Source organism: Podarcis tiliguerta, assembly GCF_965153285.1.
Source record: "Podarcis tiliguerta genome assembly, chromosome: 8".
NCBI classification, from domain to species: domain Eukaryota; kingdom Metazoa; phylum Chordata; class Lepidosauria; order Squamata; family Lacertidae; genus Podarcis; species Podarcis tiliguerta.
The window spans coordinates 2,167,861-2,187,281 of NC_139541.1; the positions used below are offsets into that span (position 1 = coordinate 2,167,861).

Here is a 19,421-nt window from a genome sequence, read left to right on the forward strand (position 1 = left end):
AGGGATACATGGGAGAAACCATGCCTGAGCCCTTTGGAAGAAGGAAGGGATTAAGATGCATGGAACGGGACGCAGGACACACGGCACTCATAGCATATGCTCTACCCACTGAGCTCCTGTACCTTCTACCTCCAAATAGTATTTCCCTTCACAGTGAATCCTTTCTTTTCCTGCCCACCCCCATCTGCCAGTTCATTTCCAGGCCCAATTTAAGGTGCTTGTGTTAGTGTGCAAAGCTTGTAAATGATTTAGGCTCCAAATGCCTGAAAGACTGCCTCCTTTGCTACAGATCCTCCCAGGTGCTAAGCTTAGCAGAGAGGGCACCTCCTCGCTTTCATGGAATCACAGAGATGGAAGGGACCCTGAGGCTGATCTAGTCCAACCTCTGCAATGCAGGGATATGAAGTAGTCCCTTACAGGAACCAAACCAAGCTTTCCAGCTCCCTCAGAGGTTTGGGGTAGATGGGTGTGATGGCCTAGGAGAGGGCATGATCTGTGGTGGCCCTTAAGTTGTGGAATTTCCTCCCCAGAAAGGTGTGTCTGACTTCTTCAGTATGCAGCTTTTACTGAATGCTGAAGATCTTTACCCTGGTCTTTGGCACCTGAGATGTGTATTTTCAAGACCCACCCTATTTTTGGGAATGTAACATGCTTCAACTGCTTTTAATTCTGAATTTTAAATTGTTGTAATCCAGCCTGGGATCTGCTGGTGAAGGATAACTAATAAATTTCACCACCATCTCTTAGTCACTTGTTCCTTACCATCATACACAGCATGGCTGTACTGAGTGGTTGAGGCAGAAGGTTTGCAAGTCCCATCAAATTTGTTGCCATAGTTCCCAATGCTGACCTCAAACTGGATCTGTTCCTTGATATCAGCCAACATAGTAGCTGAATAAAAGATGACACATAACCCATACCGGATTTGAGGCAAATAGCGCTGCAGAAACAAACAAACAAATCTGTGGAACTGGCACAGTAACAAATCAACCTCACACACTTTGGAACTCATTTTGACATCAGACAGACACCCTCACTGGACTCTTTTCAGCACCTGTTGAAAACATTTTGTGTTTAGATAAGCTTACTAAAATATGTAAAATATGTTGACATCTGTTTTAATCTGTTTTTACTTTATCTTGGAATTTACCGTAATTATCCTTTGGATGTTTTTTATTAATAATTTTGCTGTTTTATTCTTTTTGTAAGCTTCTTTGGATTCCTGTACCCAAAGAAGTATACAATGTTTTTGAAATAATAAAATAGGGTTATTATGAGAAGGAAGTCTTGGCCAGTATCTCCCACGCATCTGAGCACAAAACTATCTATATACTTATATATAATATAATAATCTTGAGAAGCAATTAAAGGGCCTACAAAAGATCCTCAAAATTTTATCAGAAGAAGAACCACCATCCTGTTCTTACAGTGGCCGACGAGAGGCCCCAGTGGAAGCAGGCCAGCAGAACTTGAGCACTCCAGTCTGGCACAGCTGGCATGGGAAACCCTCCCGGTCTTCTTGGCCTGCACCTCCCATCATCCTTGGCCACAGGCTGCGCTGACTGGAGCTGATGGGAGTCCAAGAACACCTGGAGGACCCAAGTGACCCAGTGCCTGGATGAACTTGGGTTCTTCAAGCTCTTGGCCTTGCACTTTCCAGACAGGAGAGAAGGCATGCCAGGTGGGCAGGGAATGACAGGTCAACAGGCCTTCTCTTGCTGCATGGAGCTCACAAACAGATCTATTATGTTATTCATTTACTAGAATAATTTATGCCCTGTCTTTCTCCTAAAAAATATAGGAAGCAATCACTGAAATATCCTGGTCCAAGAGTTTTGAGGGCCCACTTGAAAAGTTTAGGCCAACATTGTGAATTGGGCCCAGAAACAAAATGGCAACTGGTGACACTGTGATAATACTGTGGTAATATGGTCCAAACATCTCACACCACATAGTCCAGCTTCTGCATTCTGGGCCATGTCAAGTTCCTCAACATCCTCCAAAGACAAACAAAAGAAAGCTTCATCTGTAACTAGATAATAAAGACTGTTCCTGTTGCCAGCTGCCCAAATCCTGTGTTTCTATGATACTACAGTCTTCCAGGAGAAACATGGGAAAGTAAGAAGGGAGGAAACAACTCCTGCTCCTGCAAGGTCCACATCTTCATGGTCTTATGAAACACCCCCACCCCACCCCATACTCCTGTTTACACATGGCAAGAAAATAACTTGTATATATTTTGTTCTTTGGTTACCTCCATTCTTGTAATATATTGTTCAGGAACAGCTTCTATTCTTTGAACGGGGTCCGGATCCATGTAGGTAGTCAGCTCCACTAGGACTCTTCCCCGGTAAATTATCCCTTCCTTCTAAAAGAGAAGAAGAGTTCGTGATAGAAAGAGCAGAAGAACAGACAATGATGAGGAAGAATTGAAAAGAAAGAGCAACATTGTGATGTCTGTGTTACCCTTTCCTTTCACTCTTTAGCACAGCCTAAAATAGCCCAGCTCGGAAAGAGTGTGCACATTCTCAGTGTTAAGAAAGAGACCCTTGGAACACAAAAGCTTGTTCTTGCCAAGGTGTACATGAGTGGTACTTTACACTGAGGAAATTATCCCTGATAAACCCTATTCTTTCTCCTTCCACATTTGAGAGGCTGTGGTATGGTTGGTACATACCTCCACATGCCCCAGGGATGGGGATTGCCCCCAGGGACAAGGGTTTTGGAAGCTCGTGTGCCAGGAGACCAGTGAGGCTACTGGTCAATGGGTACATCCATCTCTGACACTGGTCTTGTTAAATATGTTTCTGGATAGAAGTTGATATCTTAATCACAAAGAGCGGCTGTGTTTCATTCACTCTTGGTAATTGTTGTAGCTCAGCATTAGAAAACTATTTTAGGTTTGAAGTGTTGGTGCCTTGCAGAACAATCACCCTCTTGCCACAACTCCTAAGAATTTGAATGGACAACCAAGAGACAGACTTACACTCCCAACATTCTCTAAATTGTCCTCTTCGTTCATGAGCTCTGGTGGTGTCCTGTAGAGGGTCACAAAGCTTGGCCCAAAGCATGGCAGGAAGCCTGGGAAATTCTCTGAAACCAACAAGAGCTTGAGGGGAGGAAGAGTCTGTGCACTACCAGCCTAGTCACAAGGCAAGGCAAGGTGGCCAGTTTTGGGTGCTCTTCAAGAGGACATCAGACAGATCTGATCCCCAGGGCACAATCCATTGGGAAGTCTTCCTGCATAATCTTCCACTGAAACCAAGGAAGCTAAAAGGCAGCAGAGGGCTTAAACCTGGAGCTCTATGGGACTCCATGCCTCTGGGGTTGAAGACCAGGGGAAGGAACTGGAGGCAGCTCAATACTGGACACCAGAATCCTCTTGGCCCTTGATATCATGTGATTGTATAGAGCCAATCCCATAATACTATCTGCTCTAGAGCATGCCCTCCAACAGTTTCATTCCCCAAAGTAGGACATCAGGAGGGGTGCAACTTCCAGTCCGGTGCTCTGGCAATCGTCTGGAGAGTTGGCAGAGTCTTGCCAAAGTACTGGACCAGAAGACGCTTTGGCGTGACCCTGCTGATGAGTGCCAGAATGCACGTCTTTAACAGGACATTCCAGGATCCAAACAGAAGCCAGGATTGCCTTCTATGATGTGGGATGTCCCACGAAAGATGGTACAGTTGGGGGGGGTATGATATAGCTCTAAGACAGGTGGGGAAACTGTGGTCTTCCAGATGTTGCTGGACTCAGGAGCAGACTTTGGTAATATGGTGCCTTGAGTGAGGACAAAATGTTGTGCCTCCATCACATATTTCATGTTTTCGCAGTAATACCCCTTTTGGTACAGGTGCTTTTTAAATGGATCTTCTCAGTAGGTACCCGTAAAAATAATGGTTTTAGTATTATGACTATGGCTATTATTTTCTGCCCCCTTGGCTGGGCACCCTGTGCGGGAAACCAACCGCACTGCCCTAAAACCCAGTGCTGCTGGGCTACAACTTCTGGCATCCTTGCCTGCTGGCCATGATGGCTGGGACTGAAAGGGCATGCAGTCTATTAATACCTCCATGGCCACAGATTCCCCACCCAGTCTCTAAGAACTGCTAATCTTCCTCATTCTGGGTGACTTGGTCACCAGGTGGTCCCTCCAAGCCAACGATTATCCTTCTCAGACTCAGGACCTGGACCTCACTTGCCTTTGGCTCTGAGGGGGACGTAGGATAGTGTGTTCCCACTATTCCAATACATTTCAATGGGGCTTGCACCAGTGCACAGCAAATGCCAGAAGCCCTGTGACCTGGGAGGGCCCGCTGTGACTGGTGCCAAGTCCCAGGCCGTCCTTTGAATTTCACCAGAATGCAATATGATGTACATGCAACGGGCATTGCATTTTGGGCAAATTAAAATGGTGGCCATAGCAGTAAGTCCAGTCACACAGCCTTGGAGTCTCTGACAACAAAGCCAGGAGCCCATCCCCTGTTGGTGCCTGCTGTCTGGGATGCCTGCATCGCCCAGCGAAGGGCTTGCTACCAGTGGGGAGGGGCCATGGAAGGCACTTCCTCCAGGATCTTCTGAAACCTGGAACCAGCTCTGCTTGCATAAGATCAGAGCTTGCACCGGAAGATTGTGCCTTATGCTAATTGAAAGGAGTGGGTTGCTGTCAGGTGGCCCAGATTTGCAGGGTGTGTGTTTGTAAAGAATCAAAGCTTGCTTACTTCCCATGTCATTCCCAGCTGAAGAGATCTGGGAAAGGCTGAGAAATGCCGTCCCCAGAACACTGCTATCTTCATTTTGTTCCCTAGAAAACAAAATAGAAGGCTCAGTGGCAGCGGGGAGGGGGACACGCCTCCCCCCAGTGGCACTCCAGGTCTCTTTCTAGCCCCTGGAACTCTTCTCAACTGCACCCCATCTCCCCAGAACAGACTCCTCACTGCTCTGCTTTGTACCCTCTCATGTGCCTCTCACTTGCTTGGCTGGGGGCTAGAGCAGGGCATCCATGTGCAGAAACCTTTGACATTTGCATGACTGGAAAGCAGCAATATATCTTGGACTGGCAATGTCTTTTGGGGGCATAGTATATGGCCTAGATACTGTCCCGTATTTGAGGTGCACTGGCAGCACTCACCCATCAAGAGCACTGAGTTTGATTAGATCACACATGGAAGGCATCTGCAAAGGAAAAGGCAAGTTGGTAAGGAAACTTCTCTGCATCTGTGCTCCATGGACCACCTAAGATTCCATCAGCATCTCACATGACCAAATAAGAGAGCCCAACTTCAGTCAAAGTAAGTTAGAGATGATGGGCTGTACCCAGCTCAGGGAACAAACTTCTCATGCTCCTAATGCCCATGTGTCCCAGAGAAGTTCTTCTCCAGCTCAGAAAATAAAACAAGCTGTTAGGCATGTGCAGATCAGAAAGTAATCAGTGATGAAGTTCAGGTGCCATGAAATTGACACGTCCCAAATCTCCTTGCACCTGGGATACCAATGAACATGCTCCCATTTCAGCACCCCAGGCATCAGGGATAAATGGAGGCCATTATAGCAGCTAAGTAAAGTTTGCATGAGGGAGAGGTGGTGGCTGAGGTCTTGGGCTTCTATTGCTGTTATTGGGAACCTAAAAATATTCTGCATTTTGGAAAGCAAAAGGACTGAGCTAATTTCTGGTTTTAGGGCCAGAGGGCTCTGTTTGCCAAGGCCAATTCCAAACTGAGCCAGAGCGAGGGTTTGCATGTCAGTGGTGTAAACAGTAAATAGTAGCAAACATTTCATCCTGATAGTAACAGACTGCAATCTGGGAGGACCCAGACAGGAGAGGGGGTTAAGTAACTAGCCCTCCCCTCCCCAATGAAACGTGGTGTCATGAGTGGTAGGAAGCAAGCTCAGCCCCAGCCACAAAGTGCACCCCTGTGCTCTCTCTCTCTCCTCACCCCATTTCTGCATAACAATACTCACCTGCATAGGAAAGAACATCAGCTGGTTCCACACAGGGTTGGCGTCTCTGAGCACAACTCTGGTCTTTAGCTGAACATGTGGGTAAAGGGAGCAGGTCAGTAAAGAGCCACCATTCTGTAGAAGGCTTAGCTTTCAGCACATGCTAGTGCCAGGTAAGATACCCACTTCTAGATGACAGGGGATAGCTCAGTCGGTAGAGCATGAGACTCTCAGTCTAATGGTTGTGGGTTTGAGCCCCATGCTGGGAGAAAGATTCCTGTATTGCAGGGACTGGACTAGATGGTCCTTGTGGTCCCTTCCAACTCTACAATTCTTTGATCCTATGACTATCTTATGAAACAGGATTATATATATTCACTTGTCTCTGACATGTAAGGCTGAGCTGCAGGGAACCAAGCCTGAAAGCTCTGGAGAACTAAATGAGCAGCGGTTCTTGCTGTCTTCAGGCTATGAGTGTACTATAGATGCAGGAGTAAGTGTGGGCAAGCAGCAGCTGATCAAACTCCTTGAGGTCTGGTAGTTTTCAAGGACTTCTTTCCAAGGCTGAGACGCACCCATTTTGGTTCACGGCAAGTTCTCCAATGTGGTGATCAAGGCAAAGAGAAGGCTCCCTGCTATTGTCAGTGTTGCATGGTCGGTCAGTTTGGAACTTAAATGGTTATTGATGGAAATGCATTGCTAGGGTTGTTTTTTTTTTATTAAAAAAAAGAATGACACTTGGTTGGTTTTTGCTTTGTGCATTTTGGAGAGGGAGAGGGAGTAGCATGGAGTCAATGCGCCAAATATTACAGCAAGAACGCTGGAAAGGAGATGTATTTAATTTTTAGCTGTATAGAGAGAATATGGCACATCATCTTTTATGCAGATTATGATTAGAGCTGTCATTCAATTAAATAAATCTTAGTCGATGAAGAAATCAGTTTCTTGTTTAAATCTGCATATAGATAAAAGCAATGGTTCTGAAGCAAACTTCTTGTGTCTTTAGAAGATAGGTTCCTCTATCACCAATGGCAGGTAATGCCTTCAAAAAGACCTTCCCTCCTATGTGAGGGAGAAAGAAAGGGTCTCTCTTAAGTTGTAGCTTGCCCTGGGATCTGCTGGTGAAAGGCAGGTAATAATTGATTAATTAGCCCCAGCTTGGATAGCTCAATTGGTTAGAATGTGGTGCTGATAGATAACGCCAATATTGCAGGTTTTGATCCCCATAGGGGACAACTGCGTATTCCTGCATTGCAGGGGGTTGGACTAGATGATCCCTAGGGTCCCTTTCAACTCTATGATTTTACTAATAACAGTGGTTTGTATAAACATTAATTTGTTTGTATAAACATTATAAACATTTGTATAAACATTATAAACATTTGTATAAACATTAATTTGCTGCCTGAGTAATTGGGAGCAGTTTTCCAGTTGACAAAATGTCTGTTTAATCAATGCACATGTTAGATTAATCAATTAAATATGGAAGCTCTAATTATGGTTTTAGTTTCTAATTTTCCAGATCTTAAGTTTGGTTTGCCACAAAAAGGAGGATTTCTACTAAGACTGTATACACATTTTTGAAAGGAAGTTTCTCTAAAACAATGATTTTCAACGATATATGCATTTTTATGCACACTTTCCTCCAATAAACACATTTCTGTACACATTTCTTGGGGTTGGAGAACTGCATTGTAAAATTCAAAGAGCTGCTGATTTCAAAGCATAACTAGTTTAGTTTGTGTATAATTTCAGGAAATATGAATTAGGTAGAATTTCTCCCCCATCCACAATTATGAACCATGTACATTGATAGTGTTCCATAAAAATATTAATATTAGATAGATATTAATAGCCAGGCTCCCAGGTGTCACTGGTAGCTAAAAAATGGCACCTAGCCCACGCTGAGGATAGCTGGAAGGAGGGTGCATTGCTTTGTGTGGGACTTGATTGCTGCCACCTCCCCAATTTCCTTAGGGTCCTCAATGGCAACCAGAAGCAGCTCACCTGCAGAAAGTGAGTCCACTGCTATGGTTTCCAGCTAAGCCTGAGGCTGAGCATGTGTCAATGAAGCACTACCTGGAAGAAAATGCCTCTCTGTGTGGAAACACCAGGACCTGCCAGCAAGGCACTCGCGTCACTGGCATGCTTGGGTTTCTGTGTCAGCCTCCTTCCAAACTGGCACCAGAGTTTTGTAAAATGCACCCTTTGACAATTCTAACAGACACACCTTCAAGTCATTCTCAAGTTGCATCTTTCCATGCAAGACATAAAAATGAGTTCCCAGGTAAATAGGAGGTAGTTACCCTGCTTTTGTTTTGCAGTACTGCAACTTGTCATTTCCACCAAACACTAAGCTTGCAAACAACCATTGACTAGGCTATTTCTGGTGAGCATCAGGGGCCTTCAGGTGATCAGGCAAAGATGGATTGAAATATTGGCCCTTTCCTCCATTTATGCTACTAGAGATTAACATAGACTGTACAGGCTAGTAAATTCAAAGGCTGTAGAATACAGAACCTTATTGTATTGTTTATAAGTAGCAGATGTTATTTTCTTAAGAGGCTACTGTCTTCCTTTAAGGAAGAATAAAGTAATTAGGGCTGCATTTTACATACCAGTTTCCCTGCAAAATCAACTTCCAGAGAAGGGTCAACTGAACCGCCAGTGGGATCAACATCCATGTTGCTCCGTACTGTTGAGGAAAGTAAGAGCCCTATTAAATATTTTCTGATGATCCCATTTTACCAGGGTGTTAGCCCTTCCTTACTCTCTTATCTGCTAGACAGCTCTAATGGGAATGTGTTGACCGCATAAGGGAACCTGGAGGAACATGAATCTGAACTATCCACCTATATCATTTAGAAGAAAAGATTCAAGCCTTCTCACTCATATAATAGCCTAACAGAAACAAACCCTTGTCTGGCTGTATTTTGACCTCTGAGCCACTTATCTGAATGTTCTTTGTTAAAAATTGTTTTTGTTTTGTTTTGTTTTGTTGGGTTTCTTTTTTTGAAAAAATTATTGATTTATTTAAGTAAATCATTTCCCCCCTTGTTCTTCAGCCAAAAAGCTTCCTAGAGCAAAACCCAGTTGAAATTAAAAAAACAAAACAGCAATTATCCTGTTTCTCAAGTTTTGAGAAAAGGTCAGAAGAAGCACTTTTACTTACTGTGCATGCTTGAACTGTGGAGGCCATGCATGTGCACTAATGCACCACTGCAATGCATGCCATGGTGGCTATGTCCTCCCTCCATGGTTGGAGTCAGTAGGTCTCTAAATACCACTTGCTGGGAATTGCAGGTGTGGAGAGCGCTATCGTACTCAGGTCTGGCTTGCAGGCTTCCCACAAACATCCAGTTGGACACTGTGAGAATGCTGGGCCAGGAGGGGCTTTTGACCTGACTCAGAAGGCTCTTCTTCTGTTCTTAAGCCAGGACAAAGCTTAAGGCGATTCCTCGGTTATTGCCTTTGCCCCCTGCCCCTTCACAAGCAAAGGCTTAGTCCACTGTGTCCACCAACACAAGAGCAAAACTGTGCTATTCTCCTCACTCTCTGACCCACCAGTTTAACTGGGACTCCATTGTCTGGCCCAGCCCAGGCATAGAATTTCTGAAATTACAAATTAACAAGCATTTTTGCTTGCAAAAAGCAGCAAAGCTCATGAAGTTCTTTATAAAGCCTGGAATTCTGCAAAGACAGAGGCAAAGTCATAACAACACGTGGGGAGGGATGTGGGCTTAGCTCCTGAAAGGACATCCCAGCCCTACTGCTACCCTATGTATTTAATTAATTGCAAATGCATATGAAAAACGCAAAGGCTTTCCCCCACTGACCAGGGCTACTTCAAACATTTTTCCATAATAAGTGTGTGGTTTGTTTGTTTTTGTGGGTGGGAAGTTTTGTGGTGCTTAAATCTGTTACATAGCTTTTTAAAAAACATAGCTTTGTTTAAAAACAGCCTAGTATACAAAGGCAACATTTATATCCACTGCTCCACGATCTTTTCCCTGGAACCTTGCACACGGCTGCCATACAGAAGGCTCCCCAAAGGAAACGTGGCTCTCTGGCTGAAGAAGCTTCCCCATCCTTGTTATACACCACAGGAAGCAAGCCCATTCTCACGCCACTTTCAGTGCTCTGGAAATGCTAAGTCTCACATGAAGGGAGAGACCCTCCCAGAAGCTGCCCCTTAAGCTCTTGTCTATTTTTACTGGTCCAAACCTCCTAAGGGCGGAGGAAGGGGGTGCGGTAGGTGCGAGCCGCCTCGGGTGTCCCCACCAAGAGGGGTGACAAAATGCTGGGCGGCACTCACCGCAGGGCTTGCAGTGCGCCCAAGCCACTCGTCTCTCCTGGGAGAGACATGGTGCTTGGGTGCGTAGAGGCTCCACACTGCCGAAACAGTCCATCCGCTGCCCCCTCCCCAGCTGCAGGGTGGCTGAGTGGGAGGAGGCAGGCAGACTCTGAAGGCCTTGCCCTCACCCCGCTCCTATGGGCGGCTCACGCTGCCCCTGGGCGCACCGCTCCAGGCACCCAAGCGGTTTCCTCTGCTGCGGGAAACCTCCTCCACAAATACCTTATTAATTTCCTCTTGGTGGCAGCCTGAACAACAGATGGAGGCTGGAAAACATCCTCTGAATTTTTGATTGCAAATTGGTATAAGTGTGTTTGACATCTCACTCTCATCATGCAAAGATTAACACATGATACGAGGAAACCAAGGGACCAAGCTACATCTACTGATCTTAATGGTTATCACTTCGGTCTATATGAGATCTGTAACTTTAAAAAATAAATAAATTGTGCTGCAATTTGCAAAATAAAACCAGTCTCTCTATAGAAAAAGACAAAAAAGAGAAAGGGGCCATTGTCCCTATCTTGGTTTCGCCCTGCCACCCCACTGTGACAAAGAGGGCACTTTATGAGTGTGGTACAGGGATGCAGAGTCACCAAGAGGTTTTTCCTTTGTCCATTGTTTACTGCTGAATCAGAACAAACACCCATACTCAAAAACCCGATTGGGGTTTCTTCTGATTTAGCAGTAAACAGTGAGTTTTCTGGGAAAAGCAGATGGGTAAACAAAAAACTTCTTGAACTTGTGCCTAGAAAGCACTGGCCAAACAGAAGTAATATTGTGTGTGTGTGTGTGTGTGTGTGTGGAGAGAGAGAGAGGGCAAACTCACTTGGAGACAAATCTTCTGCTCGGTAAACAAAGAGCTGGAGCATGGCTCTGCGTACTGCTGGCATTACTGCTGCCTGCAGGAGGTTGGCCTCCAAATCACCACTGTCTGGCAAATGGGCTGCATCCTTGGAGAAGAGAAAGGCGCAACATAAACCTGTGACCCAGATGCTGGTGGCTGGTGGCTCTCTAGATGTTTTTGGCTCACAACCCCCATCAGCCACAGCCTGCCCCAGCTGTGCTAGTAGGGATGGATGTGCAGCAAATTATCTGCAAAAGGTGAGAGAAGGAAAAGCAACAAAAAGCAAAAGACAGGCTTCAGGCAAACTTCTCTGGGGAGGGTGTTCCATGGCTGGAGTGCTACTACCCAAAAGGCCCTTTAGATAGTGGGGGAACCCCAAGCAGCTTTCCTGTGAGGTTCTTAATGTAGGGGCAGGTGCAAATCGAGACAGGTGGCAAGGTCAAGATGGAGCAACTGGACCCCATTCACCCACTGAGCTTCAGGGCAAAATAGGAGTTTGAACCTTGTTCCCCACAGGAATAAGTCTAACAGGAAGCTGCCCTATCATGGATCAGGCCATTGGCCTACCTGGCCACACTGACCAGCAACGGCTCCCAAGACTTTGGATGGGAGACATTCCCTGCCGGGGGGTGGGGGAGGGGCAGGACTTCCTGCAAGCAAAGCAGGTGCTCTGTCAGGGAGCTCCCTTCCCCATAATCCTTTTTCAGTCTCAAATATAGGGAGGGCCCTAGGTGGGTGAAAGCTGCCACAGACCATCCCTACAGAACACGGAGGGAGTTTCAGATTCAAACAGGGCACTTTCTGTGTTCATTTCAGTGGCAGCTGCAAAAGGAGGACAAACACTGTAGCAGGGACAAATGCAGTGTTGGAACCAGCCCACAGTTTTGCAAGGAAAGCTGTGGAAAAACTCAACCCAGTTTAACAGGCATGCCGTCTCCCAAGAAAACAGTAGATCTGGCATATGGGACCTGCTGTCCTGTAGCTTCTCCCTGTGGTGAGCCACACAGGAGGGCCACATGGGGGCAGGCAATGGTGTAAGGTGGGCCTTTTCCATTTGGCCAGGGACTCAGAGTAGAATTCATGGTTATGTTCTCAAAACAACCTTACGAGGTAAGGTAATGAATTAATTATAGGTCTTTTTCCGCTGCTTGTTCATGTCCCTGGAAAAGTTTGCAACAATTCAAATATAGGCACAGACAAAACTTAAATAAAGCTAAAGACTGCTCTGATGGTGTTTCCTGCTTGGCAGGGGGTTGGACTCGATGGCCCTTGTGGTCTCTTCCAATTCTATGATTCTATGATTCTATAAAGACCACAGAATTGCAAGAGCAATTAAAATTATCTGCAAAAGGTGAGAGAAGGAAAAGCAACAAAAAGCAAAAGACAGGCTTCAGGCAAACTTCTCTGGGGAGGGTGTTCCATGGCTGGAGTGCTACTACCCAAAAGGCCCTTTAGATAGTGGGGGAACCCCAAGCAGCTTTCCTGTGAGGTTCTTAATGTAGGGGCAGGTGCAAATCGAGACAGGTGGCAAGGTCAAGATGGAGCAACTGGACCCCATTCACCCACTGAGCTTCAGGGCAAAATAGGAGTTTGAACCTTGTTCCCCACAGGAATAAGTCTAACACTCCATATCCACCATCCCAGTCTGGCATAGGAATTTGGGTGGGCACCCCACATAGTAGAATCATGGGATCATAGTTGGAACGGATCCTGAGGATCATCTAGTTCAGGAATATGCAGCTGTCCCTTACTGAGCCCGCAACCTTGATGTTCTCAACACCACACTCTAACTAACTGAGCTATCAACTGAGCTGCTGTTGGCATCCTGTAGCAGGACCCAGGTATAGATAATATTTATCTTCTTAAGAATGTTGCTGCTAAAATCCCAAGTTCTTCCTATTTAGGCTGCTGGTACAAGGCCACCAAGAGTTCTGCTTTTCTAGTCAGCCTGTCCTGCTCTACTAAACTGTTTAGCAAGTGGGCGTCTGACCTACCAGTCTTGAAAAATGATGCTTTATTCCATTATCCAAACAAGGCACCCCATCATTTTAATAGCTGCCAATGGCATCACATGAACTTGAATGCCCGTGACAAGCCTCTGTTGAGGTGGTGAAGATGTTGTAATGTAAAGATTTTTACCGGCGCTTGATCTCCAGCTCCAAGGACACAGAGGTTAACTTTCACATAGCCCCTTAGTCCGGCATTGAGATTATCTGGGTCATAGAGGCTCAGCCATTTGCCCATCAGAGCATGACCTAGGGAAAAGAACAAGAGCCAACATTCACACCATCCAGAAGTGCCATCTAATTGTGGATAGACATTCATTTTAAAAACATTAGAAGATCCTGCTGGATCAGGCTTGGCCAGAATCCTGTTCTCACCAGGGCCTGCCAGATCCCTGTGGGGAACCTGCAAGCAGGACCCGAGCCCAAGAGCCCTCTCTCCCCCGGGGTTTCCAGCAGCTGGTCTTCAGAGGCCTTGCTGCCCCCAGCCATGGAGGCAGAGCATAGTCATCATGGCCAGCAGCCATTGATTGCCAAGGACAGCCTTTTCCTCCATGGATTTGCCGCATCCTTTTTTAAAGCCATCCTCAATGGCGGCCATCACTGCCTCCTGCGGGAGTGAGTTCCACAGTTCAATATTTTCATTGTTTAACTGCTTTGTGAAGAAGGGCTTTCTTTTATCTGTCCTGAATCTTCCAACATCATTGATTGTTCATGAGTTCAGGTGTTATGAGAGAGGGAGAAAAACGTTTCTCTGTCCACTTTCTCCAGGCCAGGCATCATTTTAGACACCTCTGTCATCTCACCTCTTGCTCACCTTTTCTCTTAACTAAAAAGTCCTCGCAGGGGAGTTGCTATGAGTAACAGTATCACAAGGATGCTTCCTTTCTGTCAAATGTCAATATAAAACTGTGTGACCTGGTCAGAGTCCCTCTTTCCTTACTCTGTAGGTAATATAAGCTGTCAAGCCCTAAATCTGAGATCTGAGCTGAAACTTTTCACAGGTTTCCATGAATGGTTTTGGCCCTGTTGATGAGGGCTTCCTTTTCCAATTCTTTTAGGCACTCCTTGTGAAAAGGTTAATCTGATTGCTTACATTGCCTCACTAGCTCTCACTCTCAATTGCCTTCAATTGCCATCACCATATACTCAAATCTGACCGGCTCTATAGCGTAGTAATACCATCCCATGTCCTACAATAGCCGGTTTACATTTCATTTCCCACAAATATGCATAGAAAATAGGCAATTTAAATATAGTAGTAGCACAACAGCTGTAATATGTAATACAAATATAATGCACTACAATATAAAAAGCATATTAGCACAAAACAACCAGTAGGACAATTAACAGGACCTGACACCAAAAACATCCATGGAGCTTGTGATGTGAGGATGGAGCACGAAGCCCAATGGAGGGCGGAGGAAGGGAGCAGTGGCTGGAGGGTCTTGGACACCCTGCCTCCCAAGAGCCCTCAAACTCGCCACTGGCTCGAGACAAAAGTACCTGGAGATTCATACACAAGCCCGATCTCAATCTGCAGAGAGAGAAAAACAAAAGGAGTTACAGGAATTGTCAAGGAAAGGAAAAATGGAGCTGTGGGAAAATTTCAGGGCAATTCAGAATATTGCAAAGAGTTTGTGGTGGTTTTTCCTTTTTGCGGGAGGTGGGGTTCCCTTCCAATCCTGTGATTTTATAACTAAAACGGGGTTCCACAGGAATAGGGGAGATTGCTAAAATGGTCAAATGCTTCTTTTTTAAGGAAATAGCATAGGCAGGTCTATTAAGTATCTGTATTGTAATGTATGCTAATGTGTTGTCACAGAAACTCTAAATCTCTGGAGGCTCTTCTGGGTGGTCAGCGGAAGAGGGTGTGTCTCCCTCCATCTCCCTGGATAAAGGGGATGTCTTCAAGATATCTCTGTGTGGAAAAGGACACAGGAGAATGGCCATCTGGGGGCTGGAGCTGCAGAAGAGACACAGAGGCCTGACTTGCTCTCTGCAAGAATCCCAAGCTATGGCTTTGGTGACCCACCCCAGGAACCTAAAGTAGGAGGAAGAGATAATCAGCTGGAAGATTAATGCTGTAAACCTTCCAGAACATGCTCAGCCTGTGTTTATAAACCTTCTACCACAGAAATCACCATCAGCCTTCCATGGCCTTCACTCCAAGGAAACCAACCCAAGGTATGAGCTGGGACTAGGGATTTACAAATTCTGGTTTTCTAAGTTTCTCCTTTTTCCAATCTTAAATTCAGTTCTTCACATTTCTGCAGCAATTTGGTTTCCTTAGTGTGAATTTCCCCTAATTCTTAAATGCAGTTTTGACAAATATAGACATGCTTGCAAGCACTCTCCCCTATGGTAATGCATTTTTGTATGGGATTTTCACTGATGTATGCCTTTATAGGCAAACTATACCCTAATATAACATTGCATTTAGTAGTTGTTGCGCTAATGCAATTAGCTGCCATAAATAGAGCCTGTTTAAGTGTTGGATGTTGCCAGATGTTGAGTGCTACCAGTGGTAAAACAACAAACAATGAATGCATGTCAAAAGCTTGGCTGAGAGATCAGAACTTCTAAAAAAGACTCTTTCCCTTGTCTCGGGGGCCAGCCCAGAGCAGCTCAAGGCCCAGTCCTGAGTTCAGGCCCACTGAGCATCAGCAGCAGGGAGGCACCTCTTGATTTCTGCCTCTCTGTAGATATCAGCCAAAATTGCATCTGCTCACCCTGAAGACCCCAATGAGGGAATCGGCCCGTATTGCCTTGGAGTTCAGCACCTAAAAAAGAAACACACATAAATTCCCCTCCCCTCCCACAAAGCTGCCTTGTCTGTCTAGTATAGGGGTTGGCAATGCAGTGCCTCCAGATGTTGAGGACTACAATTTCCATCATCCTTGATCACTGAAATTGCCATGCAATTCAGCTGATGGGAGCTGAACTCCAAAATACTATATGTGGAGGGGCCCCCACCACATTGGTTGTGTCTGGTCTGAGTAAGAGGCAATTGTGGCCTCAGTCGCAACTCCACTCTCCCCCAGGCAGTGACTAAAATAAGGAGTGATAAAATAAACTCAACCAGACAACAATCTGGATTAAAAATGGCCACAACTTTACAGAAGTAGCTGGAATTTTGGCTCAGGCATCGGGTGTACTATATATTTGTTTTAGCCTCCTGCTGGAGGGCTGAAACATTTTCAGGGTTATGCCAAGAATGCAAAGCAGGCAACCCAGGAACAACACACTGTCTGCGCAGAGGGTGTGGAAGAATGGAAAACATAATCAATGGGAGCTGGAGGAAGGCGACTCAAGAGCCACCAGCCCACACCACTTCTTCTGGTGTACACACCACACTTGCCTACCGTCAGGCTAGGCGGGGAAAGGGCCACAGTTCAGAGGGAGACTACCTGCTTTGCCTGCTGAAAGTCCCAGGTTCAGGAAACTCCAGGTAAAGATGAGAAAGACATCTGTTTGAAACCCTGGAGAGCTGCTGCCAGCCAGTGTATAACAAATACACCAGCAGCCTGATTTGATACAAGACAACTTCCTATGTTCCTGACTTGAAAGAGCTAACAAAAAGTGTCAGGGTCAAGCTTGGACTTCACCTGGGCAATAGTGTGTTGGTTTTCTATCCTTATTTCTGGTTCCCCTGCCTGATGGCTTCTTCTTAGGCCTCAGTCCCAGGAATGGGTGTCTCCTCCTTTTGCTCTGTTAGCTCTCTCAGCCCACATCCACATCATAAAATGCTATGATACCACTTTAAACAGTCCTGGCTTCCCCCAAAGGATTCTGGGAGCTGTAGTTTGTTAAGAGTGCCAGGAGTTGTTAGGAGACCCCCATTCCCCTCCTAAAGCTACGGTTCCTACAGTGGTTTAACAATCCCTCTTCACAGGGAAATCTGGGAATTATAGCTCTGTGAAGGGGAGAGGGGCCTCCTTAATAGCACCCTTAGTAAAGTACAGCTCCCAGAATCCTTTGGGGAAAGTCAGGACTGTTTAAAGTGGTATTGTAGCGCTTTAAATGTATGGTGCGAATATGGCCTAACAAGTGAAGGAATTCCAATGGGTCTACTCTGAGTGGAACAACCTAGTTGCTTAACAGTCATTTGTGGCCTTTTAGGTGTTTTGACCTCTTGTGAGAAGGAAGCGTGGCTGGGGAGTGGCAAAGAGTGCCCACAGCCCATGGGCATGCAACGTCTCAGAAGCAGCTCATGCAACCTCTCACCTGGCCAGGTTCCTTGGAGCTGCGATGAACGACCCTGGGACCTTGCAGTGTTTAGCTGAGGATGTGGATTGAGGACAAGGTTCTAGCTACTTGCTGGGGACAGTGTGTTAGGATATTTCCGTTCCACCTTAAAAGGGAGCAGGCTTTTTGTGTCAGAGTCTGCGTATTTCCTGTTTTCACAGGATGTTTATGTTGTGTCTTTGCTTTCGTTTCTCTCTCTCTCTGCCGGAACTCTCAAGCAGGCAGTCATGTTTTTCTTTGTTCTGATCAACGCTGAATAAACTTCTAAATAATGCTATCCTTCGCTGTGCATTATCTGCTGATAGAGCGTGCATCAGTTCTGGAATGTGGCAAGCTATTTCTGGAGCTCATGTCGCTAATTGCTGATACTGCGTGTCTACGGGAGATCAATGGACGTCCGGAGACAACGTGGAGTTATGATGGACTTTGTCTCCCTGGCAGTATCCCAACACGGTGGTGGGATGGCCTTGTTCCTATATGCTTGGGAATCTCTGTGTTTGTTCTTGTATCCACTCCTCAGTTTCTGCTACAGCTCCTTCTGCCTCCTTGTTCCACTAAGACTCTCTGAAGATTCCGGACTAGAAGTCAGTTTACATCTGGTCTGCTTCTTCCTTTACAAAATTGCCAGTTCTGCTCCCCAGGTTATCAGCCCTGAGTCCGAATGAAGCCTGCCAGAGCTACAATTCTCAGAGTTCCCTGTGAAGAGGGATTGATTGTTAAAGTACTCTGGGAATGGTAGCTTTGTGAGGGGAACAGGAGTCTCCCAATAACTCTCGGTGTCCTTAGCAAACTACAGCTCCCAGCATTCTTTGGGGCTGTTTAAAGTGACACGATAGTGCTTCAAATTAATGGTGCTAATGTGGCCCCAGTTGCCGACAACCCAATTTGCTGCTTCTTTACAAGAATCACAAGGTAATGCAATCACAAGACGTGTCTAACCTTTTGTCCTCCAGAGGTTGCTGGAATCCAACTCCTATCATGCCAGACTTTGGGGGCTGCTAGGAGCTGGAGCCTGCCAGCCTTTGGAGAGCACCATACGGGCTGCTCTTGAGGACATGGGATTCTGTTGAAAAGGAAGGACCAGATGTCGCTCTCTCACCTGGATGTCAATGAACTGCTCGAATAGTTCCATAGGTCTCTCATCAAAATTCTGAACGAATGTCTAAGGAAAATCAAACAAATGTGAATGAAGAAGAGAGGTACCTAGGTTGCAGTAAGACAGGCATAGGCAAGCTCGGCCCACCAGATGTTTTGGGACTACAACTCCCATGATCCCTAGGTAACAGGACTAGTGGTCAGGGATAATGGGAATTGTAGTCCCAAAATATCTGGCGGGCCGAGGTTGCCTATGGCTGCAGTAAGATGACAACCTTGCAGCAGAGGCAATATTGAAAAGTCCTTGTTACAGCTTCAAACCCATTAAAGGGCTTTCCACCTGAGTAATCATTCATGCATAGTTTCTACTTTTATGCAGCTATACTATAACAGGAGTTCTCTGGGTACTCACAGGAAGCAAACCAAAACAAAAAAAGCAAAACACAGAAGCATAATTTAAAACTCAATCATAAATAGAGTGGCCCAGAGGTAAAATGTATGTCATTTAAAAGGTCTGGGTGAATAGACTTGTCTTCAGCAGGTGCAAAAGAGGACCATAAAGATGATACCACCATCATGCATGTTGTTGAATCCCCTCCAAAACAGTTGTCTTACGTGCTGATAAAGAAAATAGAATATTGTTAGAAGGAGATGCTGTGTTCAGTCAAGCCATGGAGCTTGCTTTCCAGGAGGCAGTGATGGCCACCAGCTTGGATGGCTTTAAAAGAGAATTAGAAAAATCCATGGAGGAGGAGAGGGCTGTCAATGGCTCCGAGTCATGATGGCTTTATTCCACCTTCACAGCTGTAGGCAGCAGGGCTTCAAAATGCCACTTGCTGGAAACCATGGGAGGGGAGAGTGCTACTCTTGTGCTCAAGTTCTGCTCCCTCGTTCGCCACTGTGAGAACAGGATGAATCAAAACAGTCCCCAAAA

At 45.8% G+C, this 19,421-nt stretch overlaps 1 protein-coding gene across 1 annotated transcript in view; it reads right to left on the reverse strand.

Moving 5' to 3' along the window:
- Window positions 1–19,421, reverse strand: part of FER1L5 (fer-1 like family member 5) — a 94,964-nt gene that overhangs the window by 60,344 nt on the left and 15,199 nt on the right. Inside the window, exons 8-19 of the mRNA XM_083453440.1 lie at window positions 18,492–18,554; window positions 15,877–15,927; window positions 14,651–14,681; window positions 13,281–13,396; window positions 11,124–11,247; window positions 8,559–8,635; window positions 5,962–6,030; window positions 5,132–5,175; window positions 4,203–4,804; window positions 2,987–3,093; window positions 2,255–2,368; window positions 763–940 (exon numbers count right to left, since the gene is read on the reverse strand). Coding sequence (XP_083309566.1) covers window positions 763–940; window positions 2,255–2,368; window positions 2,987–3,093; window positions 4,203–4,804; window positions 5,132–5,175; window positions 5,962–6,030; window positions 8,559–8,635; window positions 11,124–11,247; window positions 13,281–13,396; window positions 14,651–14,681; window positions 15,877–15,927; window positions 18,492–18,554 — 1,576 coding nt within the window. The remainder of the gene's footprint in view (window positions 1–762; window positions 941–2,254; window positions 2,369–2,986; window positions 3,094–4,202; window positions 4,805–5,131; window positions 5,176–5,961; window positions 6,031–8,558; window positions 8,636–11,123; window positions 11,248–13,280; window positions 13,397–14,650; window positions 14,682–15,876; window positions 15,928–18,491; window positions 18,555–19,421) is intronic.